Genomic DNA, 27183 nt, shown 5'->3' on the forward strand with positions numbered 1-27183 from the left:
TGAAAAAAGCCACAAAGGCAGATTTGAAGTAGACCCCTGAGGCAAAGGTGCGCACCCAAGGGTGAGGCAATCACCCAGCCTGCTCCGTAGCAGCAGGAGGCTTGGGTTTACATAATTCTTACCGGTTCACTCCTTTATTTGAAATGCAGCTAGTAGACTTTGGAAATCAGTTAATTGACCTAGAGGAAATAGTACCCAATATACTCCATTTTCATCAAAACTCATAAGCTATTTTCAAAGGAGCCTCCTTCCAGAACTTATTAAAATAAAGAAAAATTCAGCTAACCAAGGTCTTAATAGATACTTCATTCAAAGAAACTGGAGGTGTTTGCTGAACCAACAATCATTAAAGGACAACCAAATACAATTTTTAGTTAAAACAGGATCTAGTAAATGGGTGAGCATTAAGGTTCTTGAACACGTGCCATAAATAAAGCAGGGAAGCCTCCCCAACATCTCATGAATCCATGCTATTTTGTATGTCAACATCCCATCCTCAGAAGATATCTCCTACCTATCAATATGAGAACATAAAACGAGCAACACCTCCCACACTAACCAAGCAACTGGTTTTCATGGGGAAAATAGAAACACATTAGCCTCTCTCATTAGGAATGACCCTGAGCCATAGGAAACACTGTTACCAAAAGACATCAAATGACGCTGGCCAGATGGGACTTAAAGAAGCCAAACCGATTGCTATCCACCACCTGAGAACCCAGATGGCGAATCACCAGACTCAAGTAATTGTTCCACGGTACTGACTGAAACCATCCTTTTGGGGGTATAATAAAGACAAAAGTCTACACAAAAGTACTATGAAATGTTTTTAATCCTAAGAAGGATATGATTATTAGTAACCAAAAAGGGAAAAGGTCAATAACAATAAAATTCAGTCTTTTAAAGCAAGTGAATATATATCAAATTGTTCTACATTGTTAAATGGCATAATAGAACTTATTCATAGAAGACATGTTCTCATCCAGTGGGAAATTGACTTTAAAATGATGTCTTGGCACAGTGCTCAGAGATGTTATAGGCAACAGTTGACTTAATGCTTAAGTACTTAAGTATTTGAGGCTCCAAAGTATGTTTTTTAGAAAAAACAAATCATGTATGTTTCTAGCACTCGTAGTATTGGGGGGAGCACATGCCAACTGAAAGTCATAGAAACATAATAATTTGCTTATGCCAACTGAAAGTCATAGAAACATAATAATTTGCTTATACCTTTCAACATTTCACTGGGCTTATCAAAGGCCGCACATAAAACTATGCAGAGTTGTAGCACTAAAATTGGTCCTTATATTCCCCCAATAATATTCTCTCTGTCATTGTTCTTCAGCTCTTAGAATAAAATGACAAGCCAGGAGAATCCAAAGGTGGGGCTGAGCTGACAAAAATCTGTTTAATATCTAAAGATAGAAATAAAATAATAACTTCTTCGATATCAACCGCACTTTCAGAGAGTTCATTAAAATTTAAGGCATTTTCGACACGTCGGCAATTTTAGCCCAGTGACAAGCAAAGAAAGAACTACCTGGGAGCAAATCCCAATTATCTTCATGGCTTGGAACATGCATGTTATTATCCCTATGGCTTGAAACACGCATGTTGGCACAGCGGAAGATGGTGCCAGTGCCGGTGACGGAGTGCTCTGACTCTGCCCAGTGTGCACATTTTCACCAGCTTCCTTTGAAAGACATTTCAAGTGTATTTCCACTCTTAGGATTAAATTTCGATTATGAAAGGGGAACAATGCCAATGTTCTGATAGTGGGACAAAAATGAGCGGAGTCAAATAATTTCTTATCCAGAAGAATATCCAAGAGATTAAACACAAGAAATATGCTAAATAACATTCTCCTCAATAGTAGACAAACAATACAACATCATCTACTTCTATATTTAGTAGTAGACACACACATACACACACGCACCATTCTTTTAGTGATGGCAAAAGGGTCTAGTGTTTTACCCACTGACCAATAAGTACAATTATTCATTTATTCATTTTGTCTCATTTTTCACAAAAATAAGACTACATTACCCATGGAATCAAACATTACAAGTCACCAAAACACCTCGAGCAAAAACATAGTTAAAACCTTACCCGTGGGCTTTGCCTCCTTCATCCAATTGAAAATCTTTTTAAATTTTTGGATTAAAATCTGTAAATAGTATGGCTTACTGGAAACAAAGTAGAACATCTTAGACCAGCAATGGGCAAGATACTCTCCTCCTTCCCAGTGCTAAGAGTTTACACAAAATTGATCAAATTCACCGTCAACCTTTTTCCAAAAATAATATCCAAGTCACACTAATACTCATAATCCATCATAAGAAATACCACAACTTTCTAGGTTGCTTTTGAACAGGAACAATACGCACTTCATAACTGCTAAGAAGATTCTTACTATGAATACAAAGATATGCAGTTTTCGAATATTGAATTTCTTCCTTATTGGCTTAAAAATAAAATCTTCCAAGTAATTCATAATTTTCAAAGTCTTGTAGCAAAGGAAACTTGTAACTAAAGTTCTGGGGTCCGCCTTCTGTGAAGAAGCCCCATTGCCATTTGTGGACACTGTGAGCTGCCCAATCAAGCACAATTATCTGTCCTGGAGACATGCCATCTTCCTCTTCCTTCTGTCTGTGCAGGCTCTGACAAACAAGGTATTCTACTGCTTTATTACTCAGCAACACTCAAACTGCTTTAAGCCCTCTAACTCCTGATCATGCCAGACTGCTTGAATTAATGACATGTTGAGGTTTCTCTTTGGATTTTATTATCTCTCCCTTAAGATTCCTTCACGCAATTAGTTAAATTCTTCATACAAGTTCCTACAAAGGTGGAATTTTGAAAGCAACAATCAGCTTTGATAACCCAGGTAAAAATCTTCACAAAATATTACTGATATCCTAGACATTTGAAGTCAAGAGAAAATATCTTATGAAAATTTATTGTCTTTCATAGTTCATCATTTTAATAGAAAAGATGTTTTCAATTCTTGGAGAACTAAAGGGAAAATAATTATAACATAAAAGTTTTTTTTTCAAATCTTCCCCAAATTACAAGACCAAGACATGGGAACACAAGACATATGCTTATGTCTGCCTTCCAACACATATTTTTTTATGTAGACATTATAAAGAATTAAAGTTTCCCAGTAATTATATGGCATGCATCAGCAGTACATTGGTGGGCTTGAACTTGGATTTTAGTTATGTGTATGTACAGCTAAATCTCTTCCTGAGTTAAGCTTCATCTTCAGTGAGACCCAGAACATGTCTTCTGTAGTTCAACAAAGTATGTGACGATTTATAAGGCAATCAGCATGTCTGCCTCCTCCTCTCTGTGGCACAGCCCTTCTGTGACATCACAGACATGACAGGTGTCAGGACAAGTCCTAAGAGTGGTCCTGAAAGATTAGGTGTCCTCGCTCATCAGTCTGAAAGCAGAAGCACTGTCTCTTCAGATATTGGGGCATCTTGAGGACTTCAGCTGAACAGATTCAAAGTGGTCATCTTTTTCCTAAGGGGGAAAACATAATAAAATCAGCCCACTGAAATGCCATAACAAAAGTTCCCCAAACTCCCTTAACCTATGAACCTGCCACTTACAATAAGGGTTTTACATTTAAAGTAGGTAGAAAATACAGCAAACAGCAAATTTACCCTGAAGGACAATTTTGATGCCCAAGTGATAAGACAGACAACTCCAAAATAGAAACAAAGACAAGATGGAGCAGATATCAGAAGATGCAGCTGTGACTTCTCTGAAGAAGGAAACCGCCGAGACTTCCTGAGGACACTCTCGACCTTGGTATGAAATCAGTGACATTGACATGCTAAGTGTAGGCAAAGTAGAACTGGCAGACATAGGTGGTGGCACAGACTGAATAGTAAGAAAAGTAACGGCCAGAATGAGTTATGTTGATTTCTATGTCTTAGGGGAATCTTTTGTGAATGTGCATCAGAGAAATCATATAAGGTAAGAGACCAAATGTCTAATTCAAACATGCTATTGCTGGTGTATATAATACTCTCACAGAGGAGACTAGTTTTTAATGTGGCGGAAGAGAAATAGGAGGTTGAATATTTATGGATGTTTTAATCATTAAATATAGAATAAGGCTGTTTTAAGTCTTGTGGAATAGGAAGAAGCTCTTTTTAAAACAAAACAACAAAGCCAGCCAGGGTTAGGCTAAGCCAGGTGAGGCTCAACTGGGTAAAAAGACTGGCACCAAGCCAAGCAGCCTGTGTTCAATCCCCAGAAATTACATGGAAGGAAATGAGGGAATGCCATTTGTCTTCTGACCTACACACACACACACACACACACACACACACACACACACACACACTATGACACCTGCATAAATAAATAAAATTTACAAAAGAACATATGGATTGAGGTGTAACTCAGTCATGTGGCCCCCCTCCTAGCATATATGGAGCCCTAAATTCCTCTTCTTAGTTTGAAGGGAAACAAGAAGGGAAGAAGAAAGGAGAAAGTGAGAGGAAGGGGGAAGAAAGGAAAGAGGGATGGGGAGAGGGAATGGAAGGCAATCAGCTATCAAGTCCCAGCTGAAAATAGAAATGTGATAAAAATTAGTGTTCTATGAGAAAATGATGGGGAGTAGACAACGACGAGCTGACAGAAAGGACCTTGTCTTCGGTTTTACCTGAATAATACCCAGTGTATTTCAATCACAGTCCGCATTGGAACCCACTACATTCCCCTGCTTTTCTGGGATGATGAGCCTCTGAGATAGTGGGCTAAAGTCCTCAGTATTTTTGGACTAATTCTTGTACTAACTCCTTAATAGCCTGCCTGCAGTTTCATGTTTGTCTTTAGAATAACTATGAATAGTTTGAATTTATTAAGACCTCACAGCATTGAAGGACAGGGCTACACTTTAGGGATGCACCTGCATAGAAGGCCAATGGCATGTTAAAGGTTTAGAATATCAGAAATGACCTATAAAGGAAACCTGAGATTCTGTGGTCTTTTCTTGAAAAGATGTAATTCAACGTGGTCATAAGGGAAATGGAGGCATGTACCTGTCTATCCTCAGGGTGATATTTAAATTCAAATGCTTAGATAGGGATCATAATGTGACATTCCTTTCAGCCCAACAGAATTCTGCTTCTAATGCTGATTTAGTAAAACGCATATCCTTGTCTATGTGTGTATGCAATACATACAGGTCTATATAATTATAGACTATAACTAGACTATAAATACATAGAGGTCTATATAATTACTTAAATAGCACCGCTCGTGAAGTGAGACTTCCCAGTGGTAGGAAGCAGATGTCTTCCTCTCTGAACATCTAGGACTCAAGACAAGGCTATCACATAGGTGAATTGTTAAGGGGCAGGTATGAAAATAAATTGACGTATGCCTATATGACCGTGGCTCAATACTTGGGAGCCACAGAAGGATCAAGGCTGCATAGTGAGACTCTGCCTCTGAAATAAATGCACTGAGATATCACAATATTGAAGAACAAACAGGAGGCTGGGATTTGGGAAATACCGACTTCTTAGTTCTAGCACCTATTAGACAAATCAGGGTCCGCCCTATAAGGATGCCACACAGGACGACTTTTCCAAGGCCTGAACTCAAGAATCTACCCAAGGCTTAGGAAGCTTTTCCTCACCATCCTAAGATGCCTCCCCTCCTCTGTTCCCTCTCTTCTGTGCTGATAGATCCTACTCCTACTCTCCTGACACTGGATAACCAATCATGTGCACATGCATGATATGTCTCCATAATGTCTATAGTTAGAAATAAGGATGAAGTTATCACATTCCCTCAGAGAAGAAAAGTATCTTATAAATGACTACAGAATAAGCAGATTCTAAAAACCCACAAAAACGTAACTGCAGCTTTCTTTTAACTGCTGAGCAAAGTCAAGGAAAATTAACAAGCATCCAGATGCAGTACAGAACTAGGAAAAGACCGAGGAAGTTATGACCTTTAGAATATAAGACAAAGCAAAGAGATATAAACATATAGCTCTGCTTGTTCAAATCATGCATACCCATTTTTAAGTGGTAAACACAACAAGATTTGACGCACACAGTAGCTCTCTCCAAACACTAAAAATAGCTCTAGTGTCCACCAGCAAGTCGTATCCAGATAATACTGCACCACTCGTGAATAAAAAGAATTCTGTTCCTGATTGAAACAGCATGTATGAATCTCACAAACCTCCTTTGGAGTCAAAGAAGAATTTGCATAAAGTATGACACCCTGTATGATGTGGTTACACACCGCTCTGAAACACATAAAACTAATCTATGGTTTAAAACATCACCATAGCAACTGCCTCTGGAAGATGAGAGGCCGATTCCGTGCAAAAAGACTGGAGGCCACTTTCAGGATGAAACTAGTGTGCTAGATTGTCAATAAAATTTGTAGCATACACCTTTCTCAGAATTCATCAAATTATGTGATAGTCACAATGCATGTCATTCCCTTAGAATGACCTTAAGATATATATTCTGAACTGTTTAGGGATGAGGCTTGTTGATGTATGTAACTTAAGTTAAAACACAATATAAAAAGACACTGATTAAAATATAGAGAAATGGGCAGATATGCAACGAAGTAAATATATTAAAATGTAGGTGGTAGGTTAATGATCTTATCGTTATATAATTGTTTTATATTGTCTACAATAGTTCAATTTTTATTTTAAAAAGTAGAAATAATGAAAAAGCAAAACACACAGAAACAAATCCTCTGACATAACTGGCAAATATTTTTTCCCCATTATGTCCGAGGCAGTCTCTTCACTGTGAGGGAACACTTCCTGTGCTGTGTATGAGCTTTTCAATGTGATCCTGTTAATCCTTGAAATTATTTCCTCTGCTACCTGAGTCCCTGCAGAAAGTCCTGTCTCTGCCTATGCCCCGCCTACATCCTGAAGAGTATTTTTTATATAGTTCCATCCTGCAGTTTCAAAATTTCAATTTCTATATTAAAGTCTTTGATACACGTGTGTGTGTGTGTGTGTGTGTGTGTGTGTGCGCGCGCGCGCGCAGGGTGAGGAACAGGACTCTCGTTTCTTTGTCCTGCATGTGGATGCTCAGTTTATCCAAAGCCAATGTTGAAGTGGGTGTCTTTGCAATTCATGTTTTGTCACTTTTGTCAAAACTTAATTGGCTGTCACTATGTGCTTATTTTTAAGTCCTATACTATATTTCATTGGTCTACTTGTTTGTCTTTGTGCCAGTACCACACAGTTTTTGTTACCGTCCCTTCATTATATAATTTAAGATCCGATATTTCCCCAGTGTGCTTTTTGCTTAAAATCGATCGCTTTGGCTATGGAGTGTCTTTTGTGCTTCTATGTGAACACCTAGAGCCTTTTAAAGCGCTGCAGAAATTAAACACCAAAGTCACCAGATTAATAAATAGACTGAAAGGTAACACAAATGTCCAATTAGTATTTTTTAAATGTGTTCATCGTTCTCACCCAGCAGGAAAATACAAATTAAAACTGCTCTGAGATTCTAGTTCACCCCATCAGAACTGCCGCCAAGATAACAAGTGCTAACAAATTCTGGCGAAAACTCTGAGAAGAAGAAAACCCTTAGACATTGCTGGTAGGAATATAAAGTGGTAGCGCCCTCGTGGAGATTAACATAAAGGTTTCTCAAAAACTGAAGAACGGAACCATCACATGATCCAAATTTATCTCTCTTGGCTATCTACTCAGATAACAGGGATACTTCTAAACCCATATTTATTATTAATGACAGGAAGGAAATGGAACCAGCTTAGATGCCCTTAAACATATGAAAAGATAAAGTAATTGTGATTACATACATTACAGGACTTTATTTAGCCAAGAGGAAAAGTCCAATTACGGCATTTGCAAGAGAGAAAAACTAGATGAAACTCTGCATCATTATGCTGTGTGATTTAAGCCAGTTTAGGAAGGACAAAAACTGCATGTTTCTCTTCTATGTGCATATCTGGGTGGGTGGGGGTAGGTGGGAAACTAGAAAGGGGCCCCAGATGGGAGGAGTAGATCTCTAAAAAGGTGGGGGGGGAGGGATAGTAATAGAATACATGTGCTATGAAAGAGGGGTGTTTCAGTAAGTGAAGGGTGAGGGAAAGAACACGAGTGGGTAGAGGGATCGGGGAGGGTGGCGAGGGAGGGAAACAAATTCAAATGTGTAACATATGTGTGTGAAATGTCAGAATGAATCACATTACCTTGTATGTTGATTATTGAAAATAATAAATTTTTAAAAGTGGACAAAAGATCACACGGACTGAAATTGTTACATTAAAATGCATATTCTGAACTCTCTCATGGAGTACCTCTGTGGACCTCTTATTTTCTGTGACTCTTTCTAAGAACCTCTGCCATCTTTCAGTGTTCTAACTCCAGTATAATAGAGCAGGGGGGCACACTACAATATAAGAAAACACTTAAAATTCTCTATAATAGCTTAACTTATTCTCCTTCTGAACAATTCCAGGTACTCTTTAAGATATGGCTTAAGCACCATTTTCCCTTTCATGTCCCCTAGCATGTAAATGTTCCTTCCCTGGAAAATACCGCCCAATCAAGACAAACCTGGTATATGAAGGTTACTCTTGGCTTCATGAAAAAGACATAGATTATCTTTTACTCTAAACAGTCTTCTCAAATATGTTAATAAAACTCAAATCCTTGGATGATAGAGATGGCACCTTCTTCCAGAACAAAGGATAAGCCTGCTTACAGACCTGAAAGCTCAAAACAGAGCAATCAGGAAGCACACTACTATAAAATTTCTCAAGACAGGGGTTACTCTTCCATAACACAATATACCATATATGCAGGCATCTTTCTAACCTTTCCCCCCTGCAGTAGGTGAAGATCAAACAAACAGAACAAATCAGGCTGCCATTCCTAATGTGGATGACAATAGACTGTGTTTTGTCTCCGACATGGGAGACTCAAGCCTTCTAAAGAATATGAAATCATGGTAGACTCACATGTTGGCTTGCAAGTACAGTGACATTTCAAAACCATTAGAATTCTTCACTCCTTTGCTAATAAAGACATAAAAATGATGGTGACATGGTTCTGTAAATAAGGCAGGATTCAAGCTTCAAATCAACATGAATTGATAAAAAATTAATTTCTGAGATTCCATAAAGTTTGCAACAAACATATGGACCAAATACCCAAAGCATAAGGGGTCTACATTTTACTGCCTGATAATGAAAAGCAACAGGTGAAGTGGGAAGTAGACTACGGGGTTTACAGGCTAGCTCCTGAACAGTGTCTGATATTGATTCTCCTCTGAGAAGAAGGTCTTCCTTACTAGCCAGGCTGTTAGCTTCAGATATAATCCCTGGAAGAACAAACACCAAATTTCATGCTAGTAAGAAAGAAGGATTTATTTTCTTTCAGATAAAAATTACAAAGACAAGTGTCTATCCTCAGCACTAAAGGGGGCATGTAAGAAGCATTAGTGGGCTGAAACCTGGTGAATTTTAGAATTCTGGCTAATTTTGGAGATATTGCAGGACTCAATGTCAGGAAATGCAACAGCTTGGCCATCTTAATTTTCAAAACATTGAACTCTACCAAGCTTTATCAATTATTTTATGCCACTGTGACCAACAACTTGAGAGAAATAATTCAAGGGAAAGATTATTTTTGTTCCTAGTTTTGGAGGGATTGATCAGTCCTATGAGGGAGGCATGGCAGAAGAACCTACATTCTAGCAGATGGAAAGCAAAGGAAATAAATATAAGAAGGAGCCACAGAAAGATAAATACCCCCCCAAGACACGCCCACCAGTGACTTGCTTCCTCTAACAAAGGCCTACCTCCTAATTATGTGATTGATAAGGACTGGCCCATTAAAGGAGAGTCTTAATAATCCAATCATCTCTTAAAACATCCTCAAAGGCATACTGAGAAGTGTGTTCTACTAATGTCTTAGGCCTTTGTCAAGACAACCATGCTAACTTCAGACCAATTAATACCTGTTCCATTGGTAAAGTGCTTGCTTTGAAGGCACATGGACCTACAATGAGTACCCAAAGCCCACATGAAAACAACATAGACTGGTAGGCTCTTAAAATCCCAACCCCAGGGAGATAAAACAGGCAAATTTTTGGAACTTGATGCCAGCCACCCTAACCTGCTGAGTGAGGTTCAGGCCAATGACAGTTCCTGTCCTAAAAAACCATGTGCACTGTCCCTAAGGAATGGCATTGAGGCCAGACCTTTGAGGAGTGACCTCTGGCCTCTACACACATGCATACACATATACATGCTCACTTCCCTCCCTAAACACACATACCTCCACATGCATAAGCAGCCACATCAATAAGCATGCACACACACAAATTTAATTAAATAAAATTAAATAAATGCTGATAGAAAAAATGTCTCAAGATTTTGTGCATTTCCTGACCAACAATACAGAGCATAGGTTTTCTCCGGGAAATTTTCCCAAATATAAATTCCCACAAGCACCGATGTAAGGAATTGACCAGTATTTAGGCTTTCCTTTAGCTCCAAGATAGATTTAGAAGGCATAAGGAGATCACTGTATTCTAAGAAATTGACCAAATAGAATCCAAAAATAATTGTTATTGTCAACTATAACATAGAAATTTCCTCTATCCCTTATGTTAAACCCAAGGATTAACTAAATGAAAGAAAAAATACCCTAGATTAATACCCAATTCTTGAATGGGAGGAGGGACTCCAAGTATATAAGCTAAGTTCTAATCAACAAATGACAGAAAATCTGTGGCCTCACACAGAAAGCAATTGTGATATGGCCTGCGACTCAAAGGGCCCCAAAGCTAAACCAGATGATGTCAGTAATGACTGCCTTGCTATTCAGGATGACTTTGGATGAATAAAAAATATCATTGGACAATGAGCAATAGCTGAGCTGACTATAAACAAGACAGATGCAAAGTTCATTTGCTCTCAGGAATTCTTCCTCTTTACTCTTAATCTCCATACACTCTGTCACTGGCTGTTAAGGAAGATGATGATTAGTAGAGAAACTAAGATTCCCTGTCACCAGGAGGAACTGAAGAGCACACACATCACTGGAGTGTGTTACAGAGCCTGGTAGCAAGGTTTCCAACATGACTGTGCAGGATGCACTCACCTCAAGTTAATAACCTTTCTGGACCTGTGACTTGAGCCAAGGAGAAAGCAGAATGTCTTGTTGTATTGTCATGACCCTCCACCAAGAGGCGAATAATCCAATCCCCTATTGGATACACTGCTAACTATATCTCCCTGTAACAGCCCACATCAATGAAAACGGGGCACACGTTAGGGCTCCCTGGCCCTCTTGAACTCGGATTTTAGAGAATGAATCTGAGTAACAGCTGATGGTGAGTAAAATAGGTGGTGATATAGCTACAGAACAAGGGCACTGGCAAGGAAGAGACATAAAACAACTAATGGAAATAGAAACTAATAGAAAGATACCTCCTAGATGCTGAGAGGCGAAGAAGTGACACTATTGAGCACCGTCAGTGCCATTCTGTCACAAAAACACCCTGGTGTGGTGGCTCTCACAAAATGGCACAATACCTCATATGACTTCCTGGTTGGCCATATCCACTACAATGTCCACTCACAATTTTCTGGCCATTCCTTTCAGACTTACTGAAAAATCTGTCATATGAAGTGGCAGATGACCCCAGCTCCTGTCCCAATACTAACCTACACCACTGTTCCCATAGACACCACTCAGCCATCTCATGGGTCCATAAACGCCACCCATTTGGGGTACAGACAAATAAAAAGATTGAATTGACTGTCCATCTTAGAAAGGGAGGGATACAGTTATTTGGGATGGGTTGACACCGCTAAATTTTATTGGCCATCAGAGAGGCTCCTTTCAAGGCACAGTGAGCTTGTGTTTCCTGACTAATGTTTCCTGGTGTCTCCAAGAACTGTGACTAATAATAAATTCCAAGACACCCTGCACATAACCAACTATAGAGTAGAAACCAGAAATTAACTCGCTTGTCTCCTAGAAACATGGTGAGTTTTACCTTTAGGAATAGTCATAAAAATTTTTCGATTTTATGGAAACATTCCAAATAGATCATGCAGGCTCCAAAGAACTATAAGAAGCTTTTTAAACGAGTAAACAACATATTTGCCACTCACACTCATCCTGTCTAGTCATTTAGTTAGTAAAGGCGCTACAGGTTTGTATCCATTTTCAACTAGGTGACCCACGTCTAAGGACATTCAAATTAATAACAACTAATTCTCTCTACATTATCAAAAACAATATAACTATCCTATAATTCATCCTAGAGGGCAAATAGTTGTATAGTCATTAATACATCCTGTAGTAGATTATCTTGATGGATTGCCATATCTTAGATTAAAATGATAATTTCCAATGAGGTGCACACATTGCTCACAGAGCCCATGTAGAAAACAGTGGGAAATACATTAGGTCTCTATGTTATTGTTTGGCATGGAGGGGTAAATTCTTGACCCTATTCTACTTGAATCTTATGGCAGAAACATCTTTCTGTCAGTGAAAAGGTGTCTGACTGAGTAGAAATACAAAGACAAGAAAGATATTTCCTGCTCTAAAGTAGAACCTAATGGCTTATGACGTGTTTATGGTTAGCTAAGTATGTCTGAGATTGGCATATGGTTAAGGATAATGATGCAAAGTAGCCTCGTCTTGCTGCTTAATACCCTATTGACACAGCTTCATTTCAATGATGCATGGAAAATGTGGACAGGCTTCATCCTTCCCTCAGGCAGTCCCTAGCAGAGTGGTGGATGGAACTTACTGAAAAGTCATCAGAAGCCATGATGACAGAGAATTGGAGCTTAGATGTGACTATGAGATAACTCTCTGTGGTCTTCTTAGACTTCTGCACGCTTTACCTAGAAAACACTGGTTCTGTTTTTGTTTCATACTATATTTTCAGGAATGGAAATGAAGGTGACAAAAAAGCATTACATCAGTGTGTGAACCTATCAAACAACAACCTAAAAATTTAGGGAAGCATTTTGTATAGAAGGCAGCCTTTAAGGTTAAAGCATTTTCTTCTACAGCAAATACCAGGTGTGCCTACTTGTCTTTGGAAATGGCTTCTCCTTCTGAAGCCAGTGACAGCATCTTATCTGCCCAGGACAAGGAAGAACAAAGGACAGACGTACTTCCTGCTCATGCTAAATGAAACTGACACTTAGAAATGTATGCCTGGAAATATAAACATGCTATCATTTCCTCTGCACATGACTGGGGAACTGGGAACTGGTATAGGTCCCATTCCTCTGCCCAGTGTATCTCTGCAAATTCTAGACTGTCTTTGGTCTTCTGTCTTCTAACATGGAACTGTGGAAGGCTCACTTATTCACTAGCAAATGTGGCAAAACTGTCATTTTTGACCATTGCTATATTTTTGTTATTCCACAGCAATCACATCCTCCATAAAATCCCAACTTAAGAACAGAAAAAACCTGCAATAGAAATGTAATTTATTTATTTTCTTTTTAAATGATTTCCTATATTTATATACCTAAACTAGGAGAGTGGTTACTAAATCATGCCTACCAACATATTTTATTTCTTTTTTTATTTTTATGTGTTTTTGTGTCCATGCAGGCTGGCTTGCATATGTGTGGGCCCACATGTGGAGCAGACTTGCATAGAGATCCAAAGTTGACATCAGAAATTATCCTGATGGCTCTTTCATCTTACTCAATGAGGCAGGGTCTTGCTATCTAACCTAGAGCTCGCAGACACGGCTCACCTTGCTAGGCAGTCTGCTCAGGTGATCCATCTATACCTCCTAAGGTTATAGAACAGATGGACCACACACCCATCTGGCATTCACATGTCTTCTAGAGATGCAAACTCTAGTTCTTTGCCTCACTGTAAGTGCTTTAACCATTAGGCCATCATTCCAAATGATAGTCATCATTTGTCTATTGGTTGGAAATAATCTGAAAAGCACTTTCGTCTTTATTTTCATTTTTTATATAATTTTCATTATAATAATTTCATTATTCATTTTTTGAGTGGGCAAGCCCGAAATTCTTATCTCCTATCTCAATAGTGAAGAATGTCAAAGGAATGTGATTTCAAAAAGTACTCAAGGTTTCATATTCCCTTTATATACAGCTGTGACTATAAAGCCAATAACATGATGACATCCAACATGACACCATAAACATTTTCCCAGTTATGCAATTTTTTATAGAAAGACAATCATAAAATAAACACAAAGGTATAGGTAAATATAAGATCTTTTATTAACCAAACTTTGTTTTTAAGATTATAAAATAATACATGATCTTTGTGAAAACTTGAGAATTACTAAAATGTTTTACCTAAATAGTCTCATTAGATTCCAATTCCCCAGAGCAGTAACTGCTAATTTCTTATTATGCAAATAATGGCATACATATTTATCTTATAGAAATATTATGTTTATTATATACTTATTGTCCTATCAGTACACAAAGATATCTCAATTAATTATTTTAATTTTAATTATTGAGATAATAAGATAGTCATATCATTTGCTCCTCCCCTTGCTTCCCTCTAAATGGACCCATGCACAGCTACTCACTCTCTAAAATCATGGCTCCTAATTTTCATTAATCATTGTTAGACATATGTGCATATATTTCTAAAAGTAACCCATTCAGTCTGTATAGTGTTACTCATATTTAAGTTTTCAGGGCTGACCATTTGGTGTCAGATCACCAATTGGTATCCTCTTCCCTAAGAAAGATTTTTTGTCCCATTCTCTGCTTTTCTTGGTTGTCTGTAGTTGTCAATTAAAAATATTCAATGATTTTAATATAATTTCAATTATTTAAAACAATTTTTAAATTTAAATAGATTTTGATCATATTCTTTCTTCCCCTACGTCCTTCCAAATCATCTCCCCCTCCTGCCCCACCCAATTTCAAGTGCTTTATCAAAACACAAACATCATATTGAATCATTTTGATGCAGAATAATTTCTCAACTAACTCTCATGGAGGCTGTGCAGATTGTTTCTACTTTGTAGAAACTCATAACTACTGCATTCAGTTATTAACCTAATATAATACACTTCCAGAAGCGCTGCTGTTGAGAGAGTACTGTGAAGGACAAACGCACTGAATGGTGTTAGGTCAGTATGGCCCCTGGTTTACAAGTGCTCAGTAAGTCCAGGCTAAACGTCGGCTCTCACCTTCGTGGCCAGAGATTTAAGTTTTCCTAGCAGTGATTGTTTGTTGGAATACACAACATCCTCTTCGTTATCTTCTCCTTCCATGATAGCGCAGCTGTCTGCCGCCGGGAGTTCACACTCCTTTGAGTTAGTCGTCATTACAAGTTTAGAATATTTGTATTCCAGCCTAAGCAGTGATAAATAAATATGTAAATAAGAAGCTAGCCATTTATAGTAATAATAAAATCATATTTATTATAAACATTCATATAGTGGCTTCTAAAATACTCCTGATAGTAACATATAGTTTCTCCAACAGCAAATTCCCCTCGTCTGTGACTGTAGCTTTAAATGTTCTCACTTATAAACCATCTACATAAAAGTGTTCCCCGGGATGTCAGAGAATCAGTTCAATACAGTTAATTTTACCACTTATTTTGCATCGACCTTACTATCCAGTTATAAGGTACATTTGTAAAACCAAGAAAAGCCTTGAGGTCAGAATGCATTTCCTTGATGTATTAATATGCCAATACCAATTCGCTACCACAGCTTCTAAAGTTTAGATCATAAAGATGAGAATGTCGTGCAGATGATTTGCTTTCTACTGCATCTCTATTTACTTTGTACTTTTGCTCTTTACTCATGACTTTAGATGCTAGAATTATTCCCAGAAATTAGAACACAAATCCCCCGTGGCCCCCGAAGCTCTACATCATCCCCAAAGACTCAAGGGGCACATGCAAGGGCTGGATTCGACATCCAGACCCAGCATCTCTAAGACCTAGAATAAACAAAGATGCTATTTGTCCATAGCTCAGTCTGTTTCCTTGAAAAATCTATGTACACGAAAATAAATATGAAAGATGGAAGAAGTCAGATTGTGTCAGAGAGAGAAAAACAGGCCCACCTTTCCGGTCTCAGCCCTGCTCCTAACTGGGTAACTTAGAGACTTTTTCATTTTTATAAAATTTATATGACATATGACTAATTTAGTGGTTAGTAATGTTCCATCTACTTTCAATTATCAAAATAAGAATAATTTTTTCTCCCTACTTTTTCAAACGCCTTGTCTAGAGTTTCCTCGCCATAAAAAAAAAAGTCTTATGGCACGGAAGGAATGAACAACATACAATAATAAGGTCTAAATTTTCACAGCATAAGCAGACTTTCCAGGTCTCATAGGCTCATCCCAACGATGTTACTTACTTTTGATTCTTTTTCCAAAAGTAGCATGTTAAAGCCACCAACAAGACAGCTGTGAACGCCCCTGCGCCAGCTCCCACTTTCAGCCAGAAGTCAACTGTTTCACAGGCTGACAGTTTTTTCTCAGGTAAAGCAATCCCTTTAATACACCACTTAGGCTCGTTCCATACATATAACGTTTCCTTTCAAAACAAATAAATGAGACCATAGACGAGATTAGAAGGGAGAGGAGGGTTGAACTGTAAAGGCTAGACTTGGTACTGGGTCAACTTATCACATAGAAGAAAGAGTTATGCTAACTCGTGCTCATCATAAGCATAAAGGATATACCCTATTCAGTTAATATTAAAGAATATCTAGGAAGAAAAGAAAGAGATATAGAAAATAAGTAAATAATGAATTAAAATGCAAAACTCAAAGACACGCACTGTCACATTGCAGGGCTCACTATATGCTGAAGAAGCTGAATACAAATCATTGCACTTTTGACACTTTGTTTGGGCTTTTTTCTCAAATTTTTATGATTCGAGGGTCATCACTACTTTTACCAACCATTCTTGCCCTCCCAAAGTAGATGATTTAATTCTTAAAGCAATGCCCATGTGCCCTAAATAGCAAGAGACAATCAACCAGTGAACAATAAAGCAGACACATCGAGTCTTAACACACATTGTAAAAGGTAAAGTGAGAAATGAGAAAGCTCAAACGTGGAGATCAGAGCTCAGGGCTCTTCCTTCCATATCTTAGTATTTTATGACCAGTAGCCCCTTGCATGCTCATTAAAGCCAATGACATGGGGCACTATGTTTTATGCCTGGCTCACCACTAAATTTTCTGGTATATGCTGGTCACTTTATCTACACTCCAACAAAGAAATCCAGTCATGTTTCACTTTATGGCTTACGTGCAGAGATCCATTTCTACCATCAGTTAGGAACTAATATACAGGAGAAGAGTTTGCTATGAGGAGAGGTTCCGCCCAGGTTTCTCATAAGTTCTTTCAGCATGTTTTCCTCAAAAGGTTATTAGTGACCCTGTGGTTTTAGTCCATGACAACTGTTAACATTCTTATTGAAGTCAACATCAATAAATTACTTTTGAAATGGGTAACATTTTTATAAGAATGAGGAATGGGAAAGGCAGAGGCACACTTAGGTTCACCAACACCTAAATGTAAGCCAGAGTAAATGTAAACTCCAGCACATGTGAACCTCAGCTGAAGGACATTCTACCCACACCACACCACCCAAAAGGTTTCTGTGAAGCCGGACAGTTTTATCCAATTTCTAGAAAGGAAAGATATATTCAAAAGATTCATTGTCTAGTGGCTATGTTCCAGGCATCTCAAAAACTCAAAATTATAATGATATGTGTAAACCCAAAGTGCCAAACTATTCTGAATTCAGCAATTCAGATACTGTCAATGAAAGAATGTTAGTGGGGGAAAGTTGCGAGTCACTCTGAAACTATTCGTCAGAAAGTCTGGTCCAGGCATCTGATCAGATGTCTCCAGGAGCAGACAGACAGCCAACACAGCAGCTGACAGTTCCTTCTTCCAGCATGAAGGGCGATTTGGAAACAGGATTGAGATAAATTTGGTGATAAATTTGGTATTTCTCTTACTGATAACACTGTATCACTTCAAATCTTTATTACTGTCCGGTGTTAGATATGATGCTTAATACATACTTAGAACCCGGTATAGACTTTTAAGATCTCAATTTGATAAGAGTCCTTTTCTCACAAGCCACGAAGCCTTTTTTGCTTTCATCAGCACTGTCTAAAGTACTTACATTCTGTAAGCTATACACACCTGTATTCGAGATACAGGACAGTGGAAGTGTATGCCCAGTAAATACAAAGTGAAAAACTGGAAAGAGTAGGGAAGGAAATGGGACTGAAACAGTCCTTAAAAAAATAAATGCTTAGAATTTTAAAAGATACACACCGAAGTATTTTTTTTTGCAATTATCATTTTTGTTCAATTATGAAGCTTTAACATCCAAAGAAATCTGTTTATTCACAGACATGGAAATAGAGGTTGACATCCATTTAGGATGCCTGTATAAATTAGACCTTACCTGAAATCCTCTTTTGCAGGCTCCCTCGATTTCATGGAAGTCATGTTCTGTGCACAGAGGGCAAGCCTCTGCACTCTCCCATAGGAAGTAGAATGCACAGCCATCACAGGTGCCAGCTGGACACTTGCTGAAATGTTAAAGAAACAGTAACCTTTTTGAAGGCATTCAGTCCCTCCAATCAACACCGCAGCTCCCAAAGCATACTGAGAAGTGTTGCATTAATGCTGAGGAAACTCTTGTAGAAAACAGAAAATGGCTAAAGGAGCTGAGACCACAGTGATAACCTTTCATGCTATCGTTCTGAGTGGCTGGAACAAAACAGACAAATAATACCGAGGGTGTGAAGGGGAACCCTCATATGTTGCGGACAAGGATGTGAATAGCCCCACTACTTTCAGAGAGTCTCGCATTTCTTCAAACACCCAAACATAAATGTATCATATAATCAGGCAAGTGTCCTCATAGGTATAAACCCAAGAGGGGCAAAATGTACTCCACACAAAGGCTGATCATGAATGCCCACAGCAACATCACTCATAATGACCAGTAGTGGAAACATCCCAATGTTCAGTGGATGAATGGATAAGTGTAATTGTCTAATGGGCTTCTACTTGGCTGTATAAAGGAATGCAGTAATAATATATGCCACGATTTGGATGAACCTTGAAGATACTATGCTAAGTGGAAAAGAAGTCAGAAATGATATGAACTACATGTTGCTATCCACATGAAAATCTAGAATAGGGACAGAGAACGGATGATTTGCTGCTTAGGCCTTGGGAGAGGGTTAGTATATAGAAAGATGAGAATCAAAAGGTTCAGAGATTCGTTGAGAAATGATGAAAATGATCTAAAATTAGTTGTGGCCATGACCATATAGTTCTATTAAGATTCTGAAGAAGTGTGTGTGTGTGTGTGTGTGTGTGTGTGTGTGTGTGTGTTTCTCTCCTATAGTTACCAAAAGAAAAGGTTCTGGGAATGTTTCTTGGAAGTGCGAGCATCTAAACTGAGTCTAGAAAACTTAAGAGGAGTAAAACAGAAGGAAGTAAAGAACTTCCTACCAAAGGGATAGCATGGCATGACAAACAGAAATTCTCTTGTCAATCACTCTTGTGTTAGCACTCAGGGCAAAGCAAAGAGGATAGTCAGGAGACAAAGTCCTAAGCCTCAGATGCCAAGGGGACTATAGTTCCTATTGAAGACAACATACCGTGGGGAGGTAATTTGGGGAGCTAACAAACTAACCATCCCTGGGTCTCCCCGGACTTACGATGACTTACAAGGGTGATTATGCAGATAAGGAACACAGTAGACCTGGGGTAGATTGCACAGAGCAACCACAGGCAGAACCTAAGTGAATACTTTACGAATGCCTGCTTTCTGATGCGTGAGCCAACTTCATCATCTTGCTTCTTTTGACTAAGGAACACATAAACAGCATTGGCTCTAAATTAAGTTGTTATTGCTGTATATGCCCTGACTGAACCAGAATCTATCTGAAAAGATTCTGGTACACACAGCTACTTTTTATGAATGTGTAAAATCTAGAGACTATTATTCTAATTTGTCTATTTAACTTCTCATCCCTTTAAATTGGTCCATGTGCCTAGAGGTTTTCCCTGAAACTTCCTTCAGACCATTCGAATGCTGAGCAAGGGTCTCCCGAATACCCATTACCTAAAAGATAGTCACAAAACAATAAGGATAAAAACATATGATCCATTTTAAAAGCTTTAGCATAAAACTTTATTGGTATATTAACTGTACATATTGACAGGCTTCATAAAGACATTTCAATACAATTATGCACTTTGATCATACCCCCTCATCTTCCATTTTCACCTACTCCCAAATATTCTTTTCATTCCCCTGGTGGTATAACTTCTCCTTTCTTGTCATCCATTTCTATAATCTTTATCTGCATAAAGTTTAGAATCTAGAAATAAGAAAAACATCGAGGGTTTCTGTTTTAATTGGACTTACTTTCCTTCGGATGGTGATGTCTAGTTGTAGCAATTTTCTGCAAACAACTTTATTCTGTTCTTTTTTTTCCCCTGTTTTTCTTTATGGCTGAATCAAACTCCAATGTGTATATGTGTCATGATGTCTTGATCTTGGATATTGTATATAACACTCCAGTAAATGTAGATGTGTTATTTTTAGAAAAAATAACCTTAGTAATTAGAGACCTTGATTTATTTATTTTTAAAACAAAGAAATAAGAAATACAGACTAATAAATGGAGGCTTAAAATAAAAATAAATACAGTTGATAAAGACCAGACCTATTATCATCCCTACCTGCTCTCTTCTAGGTCAGGAAAAGCAGTTTTTAAAACTTAGAATTCCCAATTAGAAAGGTATTCCTATATAATCATGATTTTAATTTTTAAAGTAATTATATTTTCTGATCATTTAGCAAAAATTGTCCAGCTCAAATCTCTCCTCCTCAAGTTATCTTCTGATTTCTCTTCCTAAGAAGGATGAGAGAGGGGACAGGGGCAGGGAAGAGGGCAGGGAGAGGAGAGTGAGCCTGCTAAACTTTGTAAGGAAATGTAAACAATGGAGAAAATTAAACTTGAGAAATTTCTGACAATAACGCAAGTTATAATCCAAACTGAACAATGCCAATTTCCTCCTTTTCCTGCTTCATTTTTTATAGTTTGTCAAAGATGAAGCTGAATCACCCAGTCTTCACTGGACGGTTATAATGCATAAAAAGAGACAGCAAACTTGGGAAGCTTAACCACAACACTTTAAGACTGTTAATGATGTGAGTCAATTTCTAGAGAATTGACTGAACTACAGAAACTGCAGGAAAAAAATCTGGACATGCATGTCATTAATGAGGCTGTCACTGTGTCCAAAACTACAGTGATTCAGAACCTCTCTTTGGTAGACTTGACTTTTTTAAGGATACACTTAGGTCAAGTGCAGTTTAGAACCAAGTCCCTAAGTCTTTTAACTCTTTACTCTGTGTGGTACCCAGTTTTGATTCTTCATCATAAACTGAGATTCGCAGTTTGAATCGAGCCTTCTCTATGAAGCCTGCCAGGGTGTACTGGCTGTCATCTGACCTGCTATTGCCTGTTCCTCTCAACCTTGGCATCTCCTGAAATAGCCTTTCAGGGCCTGGGCATTTGGAGAAGCCCTCTTGTATTGGATCCATAAAACATGGTGTCTTGCCTTTTTTTTTTTCTGGATAAATGTGATTGGGTATGACTATGTCTTATACTATTTGGTCTGTAATAGCAAAATGCACTAACTTGAAAAACAATAAATATGTTTTATATTTGTATAGGCTGGGGAGGCTAAGCATATAGTACATCTGAGTGTGGGCTTACCCTCTGTTCCACAGATGGTGCTATCTTACAGTGTGTCCTCACAGGGCATAAGGAGCGAGCTAGCTCTTTGGGGTACATATACAAGAACACCGATTTCATTCATGCTCTGGGAACACGGCAACCTAACCACCTCTCAAAGCTACTGAGAGTACTTGAGAGTCTAAGAGTTTGGGGAACTCAAACTCTTAGACTGAGCCAACTGAATTTGAGCAAAGTATATTTCACCTGGGACTCTTAGATTCAGGGATACCCCCCTTTCTGAGGAATTCATCTTAGATTAATTACTGTAAGTTAGTATCCGCTCAAGATCAGGGACCCAATAATTAACTCACTCCCTACTTTCTTTTCTCTGTAGATTGCTTTCCTTAGTGGGAAAAATATTTAGTTTTATCATCCCTGTTCCAAAACCGTTAAAAATGCATGAATGTTTTGTGACATGATTATATCTGTCTCCTAAAGATGGCTTATTTGTGCTCGAACTGCCCAATTCTGGCAAGTCTGCACTAAAGGTTTTCCATTTTCTGATCACAGGGTTTTTTTTTTTTTTTTTTAGTATTTTCAAATGTTCATAAAGCTTTTATGTGCATCAGTACATTTCTGTTCTTGGAACACATTTGACCTTAATCTTCTACATTATCTTACTTTTCAAATTTAGTATCTCTTATCTTGTAAAGATTCAGAGGGAAAAGATAAGGAACTCATTTATTCTAGCGCTGACTCTTAATTTCACATGGATAGATTTTTTGACATTAATAGGCCTTCCTTGATGTCTCAACCAAATGCTGCATTAGAGTCCAATAAACCTGATGACTTTGATACAAAGACTAAATAAATTCGCGGAGCCTGCAACTCTCGATCACTATCGGGACAGAACTGGGCGCATTCCTTTGGTGAGATGCAATATCTTTGGAGGCCGTGCTGATAATGAAATGAATTTGGATTCCGCAAGAGGATTTCACAAAACAATTTTAGACCGACTGATAAACAGCTCAAGCAGTTGAGTGTGTTCCTAAACTGTAGGAAAGAAAGAGGGGGTGACGATGCTTTCAGATGAGTATTGATGATGATGAGAGAAGGCAGTTCAGCCAAAAGAGAATACCAGTAACCTGTCGATCTGCTGAGCTCTGCCCTGGGACAAATCTGCTATTTGCCTCTTTGTTTACTGTGCTTCTTGACAAACATCACGAGAGATTGGAGGAGGGTGGCATTTTGAAGAGGTGTTTTGTCATGAAAGAACAAGAGTCCTTAGGAGGTTGCTCCATCTCACTGTTGTGCCCAGCAGTTCCACAGCCTCTGGCTTACTGTTTCCTACCTGGTGGAGTGAATGTGTTAACTCAAGGGCCTCCCAGTTACACACAACAGACCGTTCTCCGAGCCTGCTTTCTAAGAAGGCACATGTGTAATCTTTATACTATGTCAAAAGGGCAGTTCTCGGGTGCAGTGCTTAGGTATGCATTATCCCTAAAAAAAGGGGGGGGGGGGCTTGACGTCAGGTCTAAGAAGCCAGGGAGTGGCCTCATCTATATAGAATTATTTGAGCTATTAGCAGTCCTTTGTATGAGTATTTTAGTCTGTGTCCAAGCAGTAAACTTTATTAGGAAAAAAAACCTCTCAGAAGTCACCTGAGGCTGTCATATTTTATCTGCCACGGGCACTACACTGTCTACCATTGGGGGGCACATACATACATTTGCCAGATCAAGCGGACAGGCTGAAATTTCTAACCGCAGATGAAGTCCAGGTGACATGCTCCCTCTGAAGTCCACACTCAGCAGAACACACACTCCCTGATTCTCCCTGTGCAGGCAGTTCACCTCACGGGAGTTGAGGGTCTTTGGGAAGTATTCCTGACCACCAAGACTCAAGGAGCCAGCTGACATTACTAATGCTGAAGTCGCTTTTGCCTGGCTGGAAAAGAGTAATTCCTGGCGAGATACTACTGTCAAGGTCTCCCTATAAGATCTCGGATCAGCAAGAGACATTTCAAGACTAGGTGTCTGGTTAGCTTCTTTTCCTTGCGGATTTTAAAGCTTCCAAAATGATGCAAAATAAGTCTTCTTCAAAAGTAGTCTGAGAAACTATTATTTTCCTGTTAGTCGAAAATCTTTATTCAGCCCTGTACCCAAATAAAATAAAATAAACTTAAATTGTGGCCAAGCTGCTCTTTTGCCTGTTCTGGTCCTTGGGCGCCCCCTTGTGCCCTGATGGGAAATTCATTCAAGAGGAAACTGAAGGTCAGCACATTTATTTGGGACTTCTAGCTCCCTAGAGCCTCTGCCTGCCCGCCTTGGTGTACATCGCAAAGCACAAATGAATTTTTATCAAGATCATCTGTTCGAAGGACTCAGCCATAAACGCTACATTTTAAATCAGCTTTTCAGAGGGCCGAGATGCAAACAATAGAAATAGAGAAGCTATCTCTGGAAAACAGAGAAAGGAAAACCTACACCGCGGACGGCAACAGAAATAGTCCTCCAAATTTAATAGGCTTTGCAGTTGGCTTCTATTTTCAGAACTACGCCACTGCTCAACACCAGAGATTCTGAAATCAATTTTAACAATAGATATTCTAAGATTTCTGCTGCAGGCGATCCTGGGAAACCACGGGGAACACAGTCAAATTCCCTGAGAGGAAAAGCTTGCAGGAGGTAAAGAGAAGCTTCACGTCCTCCTGAGGTACCATCCTTTAACCCCGTGAGGCTATGTTTTATTTATGGTAAGGCATCGAAATGTATCCCCGCAGAGTCAGAGGATGATTTATTATCTGTGGGCCATGCCTGGCCTTTAGGATACCATCTGCTTGAGTCAAACCTAGAGGAAACTTTGAAGCCACCCAGATGGACTCTGCAGACCAAACCCAGAGAGCTTAGTCACAAAATCTGGGAAGGGACCCCAGGAGGGCTATAGTCCATATACCGAGCACCAGAACTCAAAACTGCCCAGCAGAACACCAGAGCGAAGAAACGTGCTTCTGTTTCTAGAATCTTTCCATCAAGTCTCTAGCTGCAGCGACTCCAGCTGAGAGGTGGCAGTGGGAGGCCCTGAAGTCCAAGAGCATCCATCTCTTCCCATTCCTGTATCCACTGTCTATTCCTGTTTTCTCGTCACATTCGTCTCTTACCTTAAACAGGTGAAAACAATAACTCGTTGGGAGAGCTATGCAACCAAGCGCTGCAGCTGGCGAGAAGCTGCAGTGTGCCTGGATTTCCCAAAATAAGCCGGAATTGCTGGCTTACTGATATTTCTCTTGCTAGAACACACAGTAGTTTAAGGTACAGAACAATGTTCTCTGATCTGTGTGTGAGAGAAACAGGAGGGCTTTAAAAATCCCTCAAGTAAAGTTACAAAAGCTTAACTCACTTTCTTTTTAAAGTATATGGATTTGAGTTGAATAGGGAGACACTACGCAAGCTCCTATCGAAAGCTCTTTAACAATATCGAACACGCTGAACAATATATTGAAAATACTGAGACACTTAAGTGGTCCTTGTGGGGAAAGCAGGCTATATTCAAATTAATCGTTTTTGGAACCTAGAAGTTATGTTCTAGTATTTACACAAACACACACACACACACACACACACACACACACACACGGACAGGATATATCAAATACAGACCACAGAGAGCCGGTACCACAATGGCAATCAGTTGAAAATTCTGCATTATGTTCTACAGGTTAGATTTACCTTGATGATTCTGCTACAATTACTCAGAAACCTGAGATTGAAAATGGATCTAAATATCGTCTTCAAGACCCCATTCCCTCTAAGAGAATCAGGACCCAGGGAGAGGTTAGATTACTGAGTCCAGGCAGTTAAATGTTGACCTAGTTCTAGGAACCAGGGCCCGTCTTCACCAATTCAAGAAAACCGATGAACAGTGAGAATCAGCACAAGAATGCAAACAATATAAGCAGGTGTTTATTGCCTACATCGTTTTGAAGGTAAAAGGGACAAGGGGATATCATTAAAGAGGATGGAAGGCAGAGATACTGACAAGAACCTACTCATTTAAATCATGTCCTGACATATCCCTACAACGAATGTACTGGCTCTTTTGATCTCTTTCTGCTTTATTTCCATAAAGAATATGTTTTAATAGTAATATCCCAGAGAGCTTTGCTTCTAAAAAGAAACTCCACACTGAATAAGCACATAGGAAAAGTGAATACCTGGGGACCGAAATCACACCTGCGCCAGGTCTCATGGGATTACACCTCATTTTCACAGCGGTCGATCGGCCATTAATACAAGAGGTGGTGCCTGTGGAAGACCTATCATAAAGCAGGCACTGATTAAAGATCAAATATAATACAGACTACCAGGACAAAATCATCATGTACAAAATGGCTCTCATGCTCCATGAACAAACAAAAAGGGAAAAATGTATTAACAGTTACTAATTCGTAACTTAATACAAACTGGTTTTCACTGACTTCATGAAGTTGACAATTTTCCCAGGTAAAATGATGACCTACATCAAAGAATTTAGTACGATTCCTATAATTCTAATCACAATTTAAAAAAAAAAGATTTGAGGAAAACAGGGCTCAGTCATATCAAAACATCAGGCTAGTGTTTAGAAGTGTGGGTAAGAAATAATTGCTGCCTAGGCTATGAGCCAAAATCTCCTGATAGCTAAATTTCAAAGTGTGCATGCATGTGTGTGTATGTGTGTGTGTGTGCGTGTGTGTGTGTGTGTGACTCTCAAAATAGTCCATGTTTCTCACTCTTTGCCAAACCATTTCACATCCACATTTTAAACACAACCTACTATACTAGACACTCTGAAGCAACATTATACTTCTTTCTTGTCATTAGGAAATTATAACCTGGAATAACAACTAAAGTCTACAGGTTCACTTGTATGAGATCTTTATTAAAAAATTAGTCACATGAAAAAATATCTCCACTTACTTATAAAAGAAATGCACATCTGGAATGTGACTCGGTGGCACTGGGAACATGTCGTCCTTGATATTAACGTTTTGCAAGGCAGCTTCAACCGTGACTCCTAGACAACATTGACAAACAGTGAAGCAACCGGAGGATCTAGGTTTACTTAGGTCTGTGCGTCTGAGCATAAAATAGCCTGACTTTGACAACATCCCAGAAATATTAAGTTAAAGAATTCCTGGTAAGCAAAAGGAACTTTCCAACATCTCCAGAGGAAAAAAGATTCTAATCCTCAGCCATGTAATCTACCGCTTTTCACCGCCCTGGGTGTTTTGTTGTTGGTTTTCTAGAACCTGTAGGATACACACAAAGATTTAGATGGTGTCTAAGCTCCCTTCTAGCTCTAATGTTTCAAAATCTATTCCAATATCACAAACTTCCACTGGGTT

At 38.8% G+C, this 27183-nt stretch overlaps 1 protein-coding gene across 2 annotated transcripts in view; it reads right to left on the bottom strand.

Annotated features, from left to right (window-relative positions):
• Positions 1-1148: 1148 nt before the first annotated feature.
• The window catches only part of LOC121458888 (endosome/lysosome-associated apoptosis and autophagy regulator family member 2), a 158224-nt gene continuing 132189 nt past the window's right edge, over positions 1149-27183 (bottom strand). For both annotated transcript variants that reach the window (XM_041668249.1, XM_041668250.1), the window contains 6 exons: positions 26756-26852; positions 26011-26112; positions 18494-18620; positions 16416-16594; positions 15228-15393; positions 1149-3534 (listed from right to left, as the gene is read on the bottom strand). In XM_041668249.1, the coding sequence (XP_041524183.1) occupies positions 3475-3534; positions 15228-15393; positions 16416-16594; positions 18494-18620; positions 26011-26112; positions 26756-26852 (731 nt within the window). In that variant the 3' untranslated portion in view covers positions 1149-3474. The remainder of the gene's footprint in view (positions 3535-15227; positions 15394-16415; positions 16595-18493; positions 18621-26010; positions 26113-26755; positions 26853-27183) is intronic.

The sequence above is a fragment of the Microtus oregoni genome, unplaced genomic scaffold (genome assembly GCF_018167655.1).
Source record: "Microtus oregoni isolate MIOR12 unplaced genomic scaffold, Mior012 000018F_ref0000195, whole genome shotgun sequence".
Classification (NCBI taxonomy): domain Eukaryota; kingdom Metazoa; phylum Chordata; class Mammalia; order Rodentia; family Cricetidae; genus Microtus; species Microtus oregoni.